Source organism: Podarcis filfolensis (assembly GCF_964270895.1).
Source record: "Podarcis filfolensis genome assembly, chromosome: 3".
Lineage (NCBI taxonomy): Eukaryota > Metazoa > Chordata > Lepidosauria > Squamata > Lacertidae > Podarcis > Podarcis filfolensis.
Window position 1 is genome coordinate 118,428,682 of NC_139606.1, and position 13,692 is coordinate 118,442,373.

The 13,692-nt window shown below is 47.1% G+C and overlaps 2 protein-coding genes across 4 annotated transcripts; one reads left to right on the plus strand and one right to left on the minus strand.

Annotated features, from left to right (window-relative positions):
* Positions 1 to 8,903, minus strand: CENPO (centromere protein O). Of its 3 annotated transcripts, none has more exons than XM_083608722.1 (6): positions 8,630 to 8,903; positions 6,690 to 6,850; positions 6,245 to 6,371; positions 5,009 to 5,268; positions 2,295 to 2,466; positions 1 to 884 (listed from the first exon to the last, which is right to left on the minus strand). In XM_083608722.1, the coding sequence occupies exons 1-6, from the start codon at positions 8,640 to 8,642 to the stop codon at positions 703 to 705; spliced, it is 915 nt and encodes a 304-aa protein (XP_083464848.1). In that variant the 5' UTR covers positions 8,643 to 8,903; the 3' UTR covers positions 1 to 702. The 3 variants fall into 3 exon arrangements, with proteins under 3 accessions (XP_083464848.1, XP_083464847.1, XP_083464849.1); XM_083608721.1 differs by having other exon boundaries at positions 8,621 to 8,828; XM_083608723.1 differs by lacking the exon at positions 8,630 to 8,903 and adding an exon at positions 8,461 to 8,534.
* A 105-nt stretch (positions 8,904 to 9,008) lies between these two features.
* Positions 9,009 to 12,423, plus strand: PTRHD1 (peptidyl-tRNA hydrolase domain containing 1). The gene is made up of 2 exons (XM_083605683.1): positions 9,009 to 9,235; positions 12,040 to 12,423. Exons 1-2 carry the CDS (start codon positions 9,044 to 9,046, stop codon positions 12,208 to 12,210), a joined length of 363 nt encoding a protein of 120 aa, XP_083461809.1. The 5' UTR covers positions 9,009 to 9,043; the 3' UTR covers positions 12,211 to 12,423.
* Positions 12,424 to 13,692: the final 1,269 nt, after the last annotated feature.

Sequence of the window (13,692 nt, forward strand, 5' to 3'; positions counted from 1 at the left end):
TTAGAGCTTAACTATTGGCCTTTTATAAAGAGCAATATAAGACTGATATCAATAAGCACATATGCTACAGATTCTTGTATATCCTCACCAGTGAAGTACACATTACCGTCCATGTGAGCAATTAATTTGCTTTTGAACGTATTATAAAAGTAGAAACATTTAATTTTTTAAAAAAGGAAACTCCGTATTACATTTTAAGGTTCTCCACGTAGTTCCAGCTGCTTTTGCATGGTTGGCAGCTGTTTTGGAGATGGCCAGTGGCCAAGAAGCTTCTTGCATTTAAAATTGCAGCATCGAAACACTCTAGGCGGCCTCAAAAGGAAATAAAAGAAAATAACTGTTTCCCATGTGAATCCTGCCACGTGAACCTGCTTTGGCCCCTTTCATGGTAAGACTATGGGATGGAAATGACTCCCACAATGTCACAGAAAGCACAAAGGTTGAAAAGTGAAAAAAACCTGCCACGCCCATAACTGGATTAGCAGCATCTAGCAGAATCTTTTGCCGGTAGCTGCTTCCATCACGCTTCAATAACGCACACCACTTTAGAGGTGCACACTTTGCCCACTGGGCTGGCAGAGAACTCCAAACAGCCAGCTGCTTAGAAGGCATCTTTTCAGCAACACAGGGAACAGAGGTTTTCTGTGTAGGGTCGACCTGCAGAAGTGCCACTGTTGATAGGTAATTCACACTGCAGCAATCTCAGAGGGCTGTGTTGTCATCGGAAGTCACGCCCGTGGAAGGGGCAGGCAAACCCGGTAAAGAAGATGGACTCTGATTTTCTTCTGAGGTTGTGATGCAATGAAAAGCTTCATGAAGAGATTTCTCTTGGAATAGGGGCAAATGAACTGCCGCCATGTCTAGCACAGAGGCTGGAGAATTTTCTGTTGAAGAAGAAAAAGCGGGTGGAAGGAAGAGTCGAGGGTTACAGTAGAAAACAGCCAGCCTCCCTCCCCAACACAACTTATTTCCTCCAGACTCTGGGGAAGTGACTTGGTTTTGTTGTTGTCCCAAATATCTACACATGGTGGAGAGAGAATATATCCCAAAAGGAGTTTCTCACGTGTCGTTTTCACAAGCTAATCTGGACTCTATAAGGATGGTTTCATTGGTTACATCATTAGCAGGAAAAGGCACTCTGCAACTGCCTATCTTTCTCTTTTTTTGGGCTGCATGTATATTCCCTGGAGACCAAAGGCCATCCACTCACCCTCACAGCTTGTTCACACACTCATAAAAAGGGGGAATGTTTATCTTTTGCATTTTATGAAGTAAATGGCGGTATAGGGAAAGACAGCCAGGTTAACCTCACAAGGTGATAGTATTGTTTATTTCGAAAGCCCTAGTTTTCTACACTTACAGCAAAATATCTTGAGTGCAATAACTCTTTGGAAGCAACTAAAACACAAACCCAGAAAATGTAATTCATGCAAATGCGTCGTGCCATTTAGGCACACTCTATATACTATTTCTGTGAGTTCTGCAGAGGACTGCTCAAAACGGCAGAGGAACCTGTGGGCCTTCACATGATGCTGGACTACATATCCTAGAACTCTGACCACTGGCCAGGCTATTAGGAGTTTGTAGTATTTGAAGATTCACCTCTTTGGTTCTTTTTTGCACAATCAAATCCTAGCTTAATACACCAAGATATCAACGAGCTTTTTACAGGTGTAGGCAGTCCCTTTGCCTCGCCTTTCATGTGAGCATTGAAGCTCAGCCTTCACTTCTGATTCTGTGCAGAGGAGCCCTGTGCCCTATGTTGGAGGTTGGGCTTCCGTGACCCCCTTGTATCTGTATCTCCCTGTTCTGTCCATAGAAACCGCCTGCTCCTCTGTAACTTTTGCTCTGGGAAGCGTCAAGTCCTCTTCTGAAGAAGATTCCTCCAGCAGGGGCATGAAGAATATCTTAAGAGGTGTCGAAATGCATGCACTTTTGAACCGTTCAGTCTGCCATCTTGATTCAAAATGGTGCCTGCCAATATCCAAATGTAGACTAAAATCCTCTCTTTCATCTCAGGGACCATGGCCAATTTGGGCAATGATTACCTTCAGAGGTGCCCAAATAAGTGGCATTTGGAATGGTTCAAGTCTGCCATCTTGAATCAATACAGCACCGGACGATATTCAAAAGTAGACAAAAACTGGCACCTACATCTCAGGAACCAAATTGGGCGATGGTATTCTAAGCTGCTTTCGGACGCGTAGAGAACAGACGGACAGGCAGTGGGAGACGGACAAACAACTTTCTAAAGTATATAGTAGATTATCACCCCCAAGCTGCAGTTCTCTCACCTTTACATGCAACAGTGACCTCGGTTGGGAAGGCACTCATAGGATCTCCGTAAGTTAGTTTTGCTGTGAATGGGAAAGTCTGATCTTCTCCTGCCACACCATAGTTAAATTTAAGTAGGTTGTATAAGGAATTCCCCTGCAAATGTCCTTCAAGGAAAGCAGCAAAACGTTCCTGCAAGTAAGGAAAGGCAACAGTAGAACCACTAAGGAAACCCAGCAGAGGGCAGCTTCCCAACTTCTGAAGATCTCTAGGAAAAGGTCAACTCTGGATATCGTCAGAGGCCAACCACTGTAAAAAAAAAACTATATACAGCTTTCCCAAATGTGTGGATGGATAAGTTTGTTCTAAAGCACCAGCTTGCCTTATTCAGAGGTTATCCAGCCTCACAGGAAAAGTTTGTGCCGAATTTGGAAATGCAATTCAAATTACAGCTCTTATTCCAGGTTGTTGTTGTTGCTGCTGTTTGGGGGTGGGGGAGAAAGTAAAGAGAGAATGAGGTTTCACTCACTCCCTGGCTTAATCCTGACTGGAGGTGTTGGACAGAACAATCTTGTGCTGGAGACAATTGTTCTCCTTCTGGGGGGAGATGCACTGAGTCCCACACTCAAAATCCAGCTTTTTTCCTGGGCTGCCACTAAGTTGGGACGGTGTGTTGCTAGGCTCCTCTGCTGCATGCATCTTGCTTGATCCAACTGGATGGTTTTACTCAACTGGCCTTCAATCACAGAGGAAACCTTTTGCTCCCATTTCTGTGGGTGTGAGGGATAATCCACAGAGTGGCTACCAACAGGTGTGGGCTGCAGGCAAATGAATGCAGCTGAATCAGTGGCTGTTTGGTGGATTCCAACCCCATGGGTGGCATCCAACTAACTCATTCTGCCAGTGCAAGAATGCAACTTCCCACCCATTGTGCATTCCCTGGACCTTCCCCAAATCAGCTGCAGAGTCTTGAGATAATCCACAGAACAAATTTAGGGGGCATGGAAGGAGGGGGGTGGAGTTCCACTACGCAAGCGGAAATCCTTGAAATGATGGAGCATGTTGGCTGGATACTGCCCCATGACCTTTAGGAGAGAAAACAAAGCTACAGAGAGAAGAACCTAGGCTTCCCCTGCAGCCAGCAGTGTATCACTTTGAGGATCATGGCCCTTAGCAGGATCTCTATTATTATTGCATTAAGTATTGTGTAGAGCTCTGTGAGGCCAAAGCTTACCGTATTTTTCGCTCTATAGGACACACTTTTTCCCCTCCAAAAATGAAGGGGAAATGTGTGTGCGTCCTATGGGGCGAATGCAGGCTTTCGCTGAAGCCTGGAGAGCAAGAGGGGTCAGTGCGCAACGACCCCTCTCGCTCTCCAGGCTTCGCGGACCTCTCCGCAAGCAGCGGAGAGTTGCCTGCAAGCCGAAGCCTGCGCGCGCTGAAATCAGCGCGCCCAGGCTTCGCGGACCTCTCAGCAAGCAGCGGGAGCCAGCGCTGGGCTCCCACGGCTTGCAGAGAGCTGCCTGTTTTGGGGCTGGGATCGGGGGAAGCTCGGGCCTCCCCCGCCGCAGCCCCGCGCCTGGGGGGGAAAAATAATTTTTCCCCTTTATTTCCCCCCCAAAAAACTAGGTGCGCCTTATGGGACGGTGCGTCCTATAGGGCGAAAAATACGGTACTTGTCCAAGGCCACCCAGTGGCCAGCCTGCATAGTGCGTATTAAGAGTGTCTAAAGCAGGCTTGTGCAGAGCTTATCCGAGGCCTTGTTTGAAGCTCAAAAAAGCAACCGGCTCTTGGCGGGGTCCCCGGCCGGCTTAGACCTCTGAGGCCCTGGGTAAGAGGCTTGCCTCCCTCCTCTGCATGGGCCTTGTCTGAAGACACTGTCCACGCCGAAGCTGACGTGGGAGGGGGTCAGTGGGCCAAGGCAAAATCAGTAATATTTACCCATTTAAAACAGAATAAGTTCAGTTATAGTAAGTGTCCCTTAAACATAAACAGTTCAAAAACAACATCTTTTGTAAACTAAGCACACATATCCTTGTCTGTAATCATGCTTTTAAAACTGAATGCATGACAACGTAGCATGACTTGAAATCTGTTTTTCTAAAAAACGCAAGTGCAATTTTGAGGTCAGTTATTATACGGATTGCTTATTTATCATGAATCGTAGTCATTATTGTGCAAAATATGAACCTGTAAACCAAACACAAGGGCCATTTACTTTCCATGTAATGGAGAAACGCCTTTTCTGACTAGCAAGTAGCAGGCAGTGCTTCTGCAAAGTTCTAGGTACTTGGTATCCATGTATGATCTTGCTCAGGGTTTTTACAGAGAGCCAAACAGAAATAATTAAATTTTGGTTATTGTATTTTTAATGTGTTCTGGGGTTTTTTCATTTTTCATTTTCTCATCTTAAACAAATGGAAATCACAATTCCTGCCCTAAATTCTGCTGTGCTAAAGTCCTGTGGGTTGCCCTGTGATATACATGGTTTGAAACACAAACTGTACCAGCAACTGGCCAGGAGCACTTGGCCTTGACTCCTCATGGTGGAAGCAGCAAGAAGCCTTCAAGGCAAAGCAGAGTTTTGAGACGACAGCAGTTCCACCCACCCTGACCTTCAGTAATGCTCTCCCTTTTGACCGATCGTTCAATTACAGTGAACAGACAGAATAAAAATATTGCTTCCCATTTCACACGCATAGACTCTGGAGTGCACAAATAGGGTCTCTCCTACCTGCAACTGATCTGCCTGGAATTTTCTCCCAGCGTAAGCGTTCAGGTGGTCTGAGAGCACAGACAAGAAGCGCTTGATGTCTGTCTGCAGATGCTTGCGAGCGATGTGCTCCAAGGGGATGAAGGGTGGCACCGAGTGGCGCAGGATCTGGACTGGCTGGTGTATGTGGAGGTCCAGGTAATAAGAGTCCAGGTAGGTGCCTTCAAAGGCAGTGCTGATGCACAGACAGACTCCTTGCTTGGTCAGCTTCCCACTGAAGCCTAGGAAAAAACATCCTTACTCTGTATTGCGACAAATCAGATTTACAAAAGCAGGAGTATTAAGAGTAGACTGCTCCTTTACAGTGGGGAGGAGCATCAGATGATGAACAGTTTCCAGCTTCTCTAATATTGTGCCAATTTATTTCTTATTTTTGATCCTGGCACGTGGTTTCGTGAAACATCCAGGGTGCCCAGCTACTGTCTGCTTCTGCTTGGTCCCAAGCTTTCTCTTCCCTTTTTGGCCTTCTAGACTCAAAGGCCTTGTCATTGGAAAAGAGAGAAGGAACTTGCCCCCTCAGGTGCTCAGGGTGACCCCCAATGTTTGGGATACATAAGAAGCAGTCCTAAGAGGAGAATGAAGCACACAAACAGCTGCTATAAAGAAAGGGTATTAAGCTATATTACGAAAATAGCAGATTGTGAAATACCAATGAATCCCAGAAATAGGCTTTTAAATTATTTGGAAGAATAATTGAAATGGGGGTTATTTTGACCCCAGTAAAATGTCAATAAGTATTTATAGAAATAAACATATTTATCCTGTGTCCGGATGGTTTTTGGAATTTGGGATGTTGCTATTATGTATGTTAATTTATTACAGCCATACAAGAGAGATATAATGTATGAGAATAAGCTCACAGACAAACAAGTCATTTCTATAACGAAAAATTTGAAGGGAGTGTAAGATGCTTTTTATTAGAACTAAAAGCTTTCCTTCTCCTCCTTTATTTGTTATTTATGGTGTGATGAATGCCTATTTCATCAACACTTTTTGTATACTTTTTACATTTACAATAAAAACTAAGAAAAAGGATTGACACAAGTAGGGGAATAAAAGAGATGTACCACCCCACAACCTCTGTGTTCTGCAGAAGAGGTGCCAAATGCTGAATTAAGTCATTAGAGCAAAAAATGACTTGGGGGAGACTCCACCCAGGAAAGCCCTAGCCAAGCAGCATACAACTGAGAAGATTACCTGTCAGACGAAAGACGTGCAGTAACTCCTTTGCCGTCTCAGTCTTCCACTCCAGAAGGACTTGTTGAATCTCTGTAGCCTTAGAAGTCAGAGGACCACTTTTGGTTTTGTCTTTGACTCCAGCAATCTACAAAAGACCACAAGCTCAGCTGTTATTAGGTGGCATGTCTGGCACTACAAGCAGAAACCAGTTCAAGTGCTGCTGAACTGCAAAAGGCCACCACAGCAGAGGCTTCAACCTAGGATTTCTAGAAAGATTACTTACACATACCCAATTTCCTTAAGGGTTAAGACAAGAATGTTAAGTTGCTTAAATAAATATAAGCAACTGTTCTGACTTGATCATATGGTATTTAATTTTTGCACATTTCCCCACTTGTGCATGCAACCATGTGCTGCCATAGGCTTAAACTTCACCATGGTTCACGGTGCACCTTGCACCTACTTGAGAACGACACACTTCCAATTTGGCCCTCAGCAAATCTCTTTGACGCCTCAGTTCCTTGATCTTTGCTTTCATTCTGTCCACATTCTCCTCATGTTCTCTCTTTTCCCTTTGTTTCTTGCGGGCAGAAGCTTCCAGCGTTTCCAGGTGGGAAAAGATACCTGCAAAGAACCACAATGCAAGTCAATGGCAGCAGCATCCATTTGATTCTACTGCAGAGATAAAAACTGAATATTTGCATATTTGGTGCACTGGACAAATGCAAAACTTGCCATTAAATTCACCTCGTGAGAATTAACTTCTCTAATTTTAAGTTAAGACTGGAAGAAGAGCCTGCTGGATCAGGCCAAATGGGGCCCATATAGTTCAGCACCTTGTTATGGTAGCTAAACAGATGCCCATTATGGGAATCCCACAAGCAAGATCCAAGCATAAGAGCCCTTTCTCCCCTCCTGTTGCTTCCAGAAACTGGTACAGTGGTACCTCGGGTTAAGTACTTAATTCTTTCCGGAGGTCCGTTCTTAACCTGAAACTGTTCTTAACCTGAAGCACCACTTTAGCTAATGGGGCCTCCTGCTGCCGCCACGCCACCGGAGCATGATTTCTGTTCTCATCCTGAAGCAAAGTTCTTAACCTGAAGCACTATTTCTGGGTTAGCGGAGTCTGTAACCTGAAGCGTATGTAACCTGAGGTACCACTGTATTTAGAAGCATCTGTGGGATAAATCAGCCTCATACAAACAACATGCCAAGGTGTGTTGTGCTCTGCCCTCCACAGTTGAGGCAGTAATGCTCCTCAGCACCAGTTGCCGGCCTGATCCGGCTCTTACGATTCTTCTCTGGTCTTCCTCTGTCATATCAGTGACTAGAGGACACACCTCTTGCGCCCCACCCGCATGTGGCTTGTTTATTTAATTTGTCCTCTATTTGATTGCCAAACAAACCAAGAAACCACAAAAAGAAATAAAAACAATAAAATTATCAACAATAATAATTTTATAATTTATACCCTACCCATTAAGAAAAATTGGTATCCATGATATAAGACTTTTAAACTTTTTAATAGTTATAGCTGCCTATCTATAGAGATACATATATATTTTTTTGTTCAATTAACATTTAATAGCTTTTAAATCTGCCTACTTACCTACCCTACCTATATAGTTTGAATTCCATTAATGTTTAATAGCTTTTAAAAATCTATCTATAGATTATACTTTTATACCTAAAGGAGCGTCTCCACCTCCATCGTTCTGCCCGGACACTGAGGTCCAGCGCCGAGGGCCTTCTGGCAGTTTCCTCCCTGCGAGAAGCCAAGTTACAGGGAACCAGGCAGAGGGCCTTCTTGGTGGTGATGCCCTCCCTGCAGAACACCCTCCCATCAGATGACAAGGTAATATACAACTATCTGATGAAGGCAGCCCTGGTTAGGGAAGTTTTTAATGACTGATGTTTTAATGTATTTTTAACCTTTTGCTGGAAGCCGCCCAGAGTAGCTGGGGAAACCCAGCCAGATGGGTAGGGTACAATTAATTAATTAATTAAATGTTGTTGTTAAAAGATGGGCTGTGTAAAAATAATAAATTATTAATACTACTACCAGTATTATTATTATATACAGTATATATATTGAATTCTATTAATGTTTAGTAGCTTTTTAATCTATATACACATTTAGTTTTAATTCAATTAACGTATAATGGCTTTTTAATCTACCTACAGATACACATATTGAATTCTATTAGCGTTCAATAGCTTTTTAATCACTTTACCCGCCTACCTATATACCGCTATATTTTGAATTCTATGAACGTTCAGTGGCTCCCCTTTGCCTTCAGCCCTTCCTACTTGAGTCAGATACACAGATCACGGCGTCTTTTCCCCGGAGCCCTTTCCATGCCCGGAACCGGTCGCGGCCGGGTCCTCACTCACCGCCGCCGCGGCCGCCCTCCATCCTCCCCTCAGGCTTCGCCGAGCCCCGGCTGGCCGACCTGACAGGGTCACTCGAGCGCCTCCCTCGCCGGAAGAACAGGCCGCCGTCTCCTCGGCAACCGCCGCGTTCGAAAACCCCGCGCGACGCCCAGCGGCGGAAGTGCGTCACGCGCTCGCGTGCGTGGGGCGTCCTCGACGCTGTCCCGCTTTCGAACGATAACCCTCAAGAGCGGCCTCCTTCCGCTCGAGCCGGACTTTCCGTACAACAAAATGGCTGCCCTCTGTGGAGATTTCCCACCCTTCTTCCTGGCGTCCTGTTTTTCCCTCTCTCTCTCATTTCCCCTCCCAGAATCCCGTTCGCCGCCGTCCTATTGGCGGAGCCCGGACTTCCGGGAGCCGCGCGCCCCGCCTACCCGGGACAAGATGGCGCGGGCGCTGGTTCAGTACGTGGTGCTGAGGGGGGACCTTCGGCGGGAGCCGCTCTCGTGGCCCTTGGGCGCCTCGGTGGCGCAGGCCTGCCACGCGGCCCTGGCCGTGGTGCACGCGCACTACCAGCACCCGGACACGGCGGCCTACCTGGCCCAGGGCGGCAGCATGAGGACCGTCGTGCTGGAGGTGAGGGATTGGCGGGGAGGGGCTTTGTTTGTTTATGTATTTGTTCCTTCCAGTAGCACCTTAAAGACCAACTAAGTTAGTTCTTGGTATGAGCTTTCGTGTGCATGCACACTTCTTCAGATACACTGAAACAGAAGTTGCCAGATCCTTCTATATAGTGAGAAGGTGGGGAGGGGTATTACTCAGAAGGGTGGTGGGAATGGGTGATTGGCAGATAGCTGTGATGAGCCTGTTGACGACTCTTAACGACTGCAATAGGTCTTACAGGAAAAAGCAAGGGGTGAGAAGGTGAAAAATTGGAACTGGAAATACTGGAACTATGTATTTGTTGTTATACCAGAACTATGTATTTGTTGTTGTTTAGTCATGTCCACCTCTTCGTGACCCCCTGGACCAGAGCATGCCAGGCACTCCTGTCTTCCACAATTTGATCAAACTCATGCTGGTAGCTTCGAGAACACTATCCAACCATCTCGTCCTCTGCTGTCCCCTTTTCCTTGTGCCCTCCATCTTTCCCAACATCAGGGTCTTTTCCAGGGAGTCTTCTCTTCTCCCGAGGTGGCCAAAGTATTGGAGCCTCAGCTTCAGGATCTGTCCTTCCAGTGAGCACTCAGGGCTGATTTCCTTCAGAATGGAGAGGTTTGATCTTCTTGCAGTCCATGGGACTCTCAAGAGTCTCCTCCAGCACCATAATTCAAAAGCATCAATTCTTTGGCGATCAGCCTTCTTTATGGTCCAGCTCTCACTTCCACACATCCCTACTGGGAAAACCAGAGCTTTAACTATACGGATCTTTGTCGGCAAGGCGATGTCTCAGCTTTTTAAGATGCTGTCTAGGATGCTTTTTATTTATTTACATACCACCTTTTCCTCCCAAGGAGCTCAAGGGGGTGCCCGTGGTTCCACATCCCATTTCATTCTCACAACAACCCTACGAGGTAGGCCAGGCTAAGAGGAGGTCACCCGGTGAGCCCCGTGACTGAGCAGGGATTCGAACCTCAGCCTTGGCCGCTTGGCTTATCAGAAGGACAACCTCCCGCCTCCCCAGGGCAGTACGTCCCAGTAGTCAGAGATGGCCGAGGAGTTCCAGCCCATCCACATCTGGAGGGCTGTAGCCCCAGAGGGGGAGAGCAGCTGCCTTTGCATGCAGAAGGCCCCGCTGGCAGCTCCAGGTTGGGCTAGGAGAGACTCTGCTGCTGCTGGCTAGGGTAAAGGTAAAGGGACCCCTGACCATGAGGTCCAGTCACAGACGACTCTGGGGTTGCGGCGCTCATTTCGCTTTATTGGCCGAGGGAGCCGGCGTACAGCTTCCGGGTCATGTGGCCAGCATGACTAAGCCGCTTCTGGCGAACCAGAGCAGCGCACAGAAACGCCATTTACCTTCCCACTGGAGCGGTACCTATTTATCTACTTGCACTTTGATGTGCTTTCGAACTGCTAGGTGGGCAGGAGCAGGGGCCGAGCAACGGCAACTCACCCCCTCGCGGGGATTTGAACCGCCAACCTTCTGATCAGCAAGTCCTAGGCTCTGTGGTTTAACCCATAGCGCCACCCGCATCTACTGGCTAGTGTAGGCAATAACAAATAGGACATGCCAGTGGCCTGGCTTGATATGACGACCCTTCCTTGGTTCTTCAGTAAATGGGTGGGGATTGTGTCACTTTGTGCAGGACAGCCAGCCCACCAGTCTTCCAGCTCAGCACTGGCCTGTGAGGGAAAGACCCAGAATGGCCAGTTAGTCTTCCTCTCCCCAATAACACGGGGTGGGGGGGGTAACCTGTCTCTCATCCCTTTTGCTCCCTGTAATCAAGAATCACTCCTGTGGCAACAGTGTTAGAAACAGAGATATGAAAGCTAGGAGTTTAATGGCACCTTAAACCTAGGTTGTGGGTGCAGCAATGGAATGTCCAGGCACATTTGTTTATAACAAGAGTACAAAGCTGAAAATGAACTGCAGCTAAAATCTGTTCATTTTTCACGTGGTCTAGTCCTTCCTCTGCCCACCCCCTATATATTCTTAAAAGGGCCTCTTCTCCAGTCTTCAGAGAGTAGCTGGAAGTGGGGAGGCAGAAAACGGTCCTCCTTTACTTCCACTCTGCAGTTTTAATCTGAAATCCTAGGCCCAGTACTGCACCCAGAGCTTGTGCTAATGAAATTCCCTGTTGCAAAATGCGTTGAGAACCATGGGAGTTTTGAACACTGTGTGGCAAAGTGGAGGATTAGAGGGGAGCTCTAGCAGAGTGCTTTGGGGCAACTCTCTTTCCAACAGCAGCTTGTCTGTTGCTGGGGGCATGCAGTGCATCTATTTTCCATGCGGAAGGTCCAGCTTCAATCTCCAGGTAGGTCTGCGAGAGACTCCATGTCTGAAATCCTGGCGAGTCACTTCCAGTCTGTGGACAATACTGAGCTAGTTGGACCAAGAGCTTCCTGTGTCTCTTCCCTTGTGCTAAAGCTGAGGAGGGGGAACCTGCAGGCCTCCAGATATCGCTGGACTCCAACTTCCATCGTTCCTGCCCATAGGCCATACCTGCTAAAGCTGATAGGAACTGCTGTCCAGCAGCATCTGGTGGAAGGCCACAGGCTCCCAGTCTCTGCATTAGTAGAGCTCTCAGCTGATGCTATTTTATATTTTATAGCAAGTAAATTTCTTCTGGTATTCCTAGTTCTTCTGGTATTAAAAAGCAGAGATGAACTAGTCCTTCTGCTGTAACACTGTGGAAGCTACTGCAGTTTGGCATTGTTTTAATGTTGGGTGTTGCAGTAAGAATCTGATTTCCTTCCCCTGCCCACTTTTCTTTCCTTAGGCCCCAGATGAGTGTGCATTGACTGCGTTAGCAGAGGCACTGCAGCAAAACAACATCGATCACAAAGTGTGGGTTGAACAGCCAGAGAACATTGCCACTTGCATTGCCCTTCGCCCATACCCTAAGGAGCACGTACACCAGTACCTGAAGAAATTCAAACTGCTGAAATGATCTTATATATTTCTGGCCCTATTCAGGACTGGCCAAGAAAATCCAGTTCTCAGGTAGGCGCTTGTGGCCGAGAGTTTGTGGACAATTTGCAGTACCATGGTGAAGTGCAATAACTGAATCAGGAACCATCTTTTCATTGCATGTTGCTGGTAATTGTGGTTTCAACTGATGTGTGTCTCTGCAGATGATTAAAGAAGGGTTTGTTCAGACCGATATAGAGCTGGGATTCTTTTATTTTAGCACAAAACACCCCTCTTACTTAAAGAAGAAACTCTTGGTGCACACCTTGATCGATTTAAAGATGAAAAAACCACCATCAGAGGCAGGATTCTGGGTGACATTGATCTGTGCCTGCTAAAATATTCTTGGGGGTTTGAAAGCTGACAGCAGTATTCATGTTAGAAAGAAATACAGTGGTGCCTCGCAAGACGAAATTAATTCGTTCCGCAAGTTTTTTCTTCTTGCGAGTTTTTCGTCTTGCGAAGCACGGTTTCCCATAGGAATGCATTGAAAATCAATTAATGCGTTCCTATGGAGACCACTTGCCAGGCTGGCGGTGCGGAGAAGGGCTTTTCTCCCCACTGCAAGCCTTCAGGACAGGTCCGGGAACAGAGGGGAAGGCGCGCAGCGCTTCTCCTCTGTTCCCGGGGCTTGCGGTGGGAAGAGGGTTTTTCCTCCCCACCGCCAACATTCAGAACAGCATTCTGAATGTTGGCGGTGGGAAGGAAAACCCTCCTCCCACCGCAAGTCTTCAGGACAGCCATCTGAAGGCTGGCGCAGGGAGAAGGTCTCTCCGCCCCACTGCCAGCCTTCCGAGGAGGTCCGAGGACAGTGGGGAAGACGCGCTGCGCTTCCCCGCTGTCCTGGAGATTTCCCTATGGGCTTTCGTCTTGCAAAGGAAGCCCATAGGGAAATTCATTTTGCGAAGCGCCTCCAAAACGGAAAAACCCTTTCGTCTAGCGGGTTTTTCGTCTTGCGAGGCGTTCGTCTTGCGGGGCACCACTGTATAGGCCTGTGGTGGGGAATCTGTGTCCTCACAGGTGGTGTTGCTGGCAGCATAGCCAGTGGTCTGGGCTGGCTAGGAATTCCAGCATCTGAAGCAGTGGGGGAGCTTACATGCCAACATCTTGAGGGTCAACTCGCATTATCATCCCTGACCTGCAGCAACACTGGCTGGGGCAGAGGAAAGTTGGAGTCCTAGCACAGTTGGAAGGCCAGTTGCTCCCCACTCTTGTTTTATGTCCTGTTGCCTAGGAATTCCTTTTCCTTTATTAGCATTGTCGCCAAGATTGCACACATGGGAGGGGACAGCCAAGTAGATTGCTGTAAGCAAAACTTGAGGTTATACTTGTCTCTTGGACTGATGCTATGCATTTATGAAAACAAAGCTTGCTCATTGACACAGATTGTTGCGCTAAGCTCAGAAGTGGGCTATCAAACAATGGAGGAGGCCATTAATTTTTTATTTTGCAAAGGCTTGGA

Excerpts from the sequence above, each read along its gene's own strand:
- CENPO (XM_083608721.1), bottom strand. The coding sequence starts at position 8,642 with ATGGAGGGCGGCCGCGGCGGCG. Across the intron at positions 6,372-6,689 it reads TGGAAGTGTGTCGTTCTCAA|ATTGCTGGAGTCAAAGACAA; the intron begins GTAGGTGCAAGG and ends GGTCTTTTGTAG. Across the intron at positions 5,269-6,244 it reads GCACGTCTTTCGTCTGACAG|GCTTCAGTGGGAAGCTGACC; the intron begins GTAATCTTCTCA and ends GTTTTTTCCTAG.
- PTRHD1 (XM_083605683.1), top strand. The coding sequence starts at position 9,044 with ATGGCGCGGGCGCTGGTTCAGTACGTGGTGCTGAGGGGGGACCTTCGG. Across the intron at positions 9,236-12,039 it reads TGAGGACCGTCGTGCTGGAG|GCCCCAGATGAGTGTGCATT; the intron begins GTGAGGGATTGG and ends TTCTTTCCTTAG.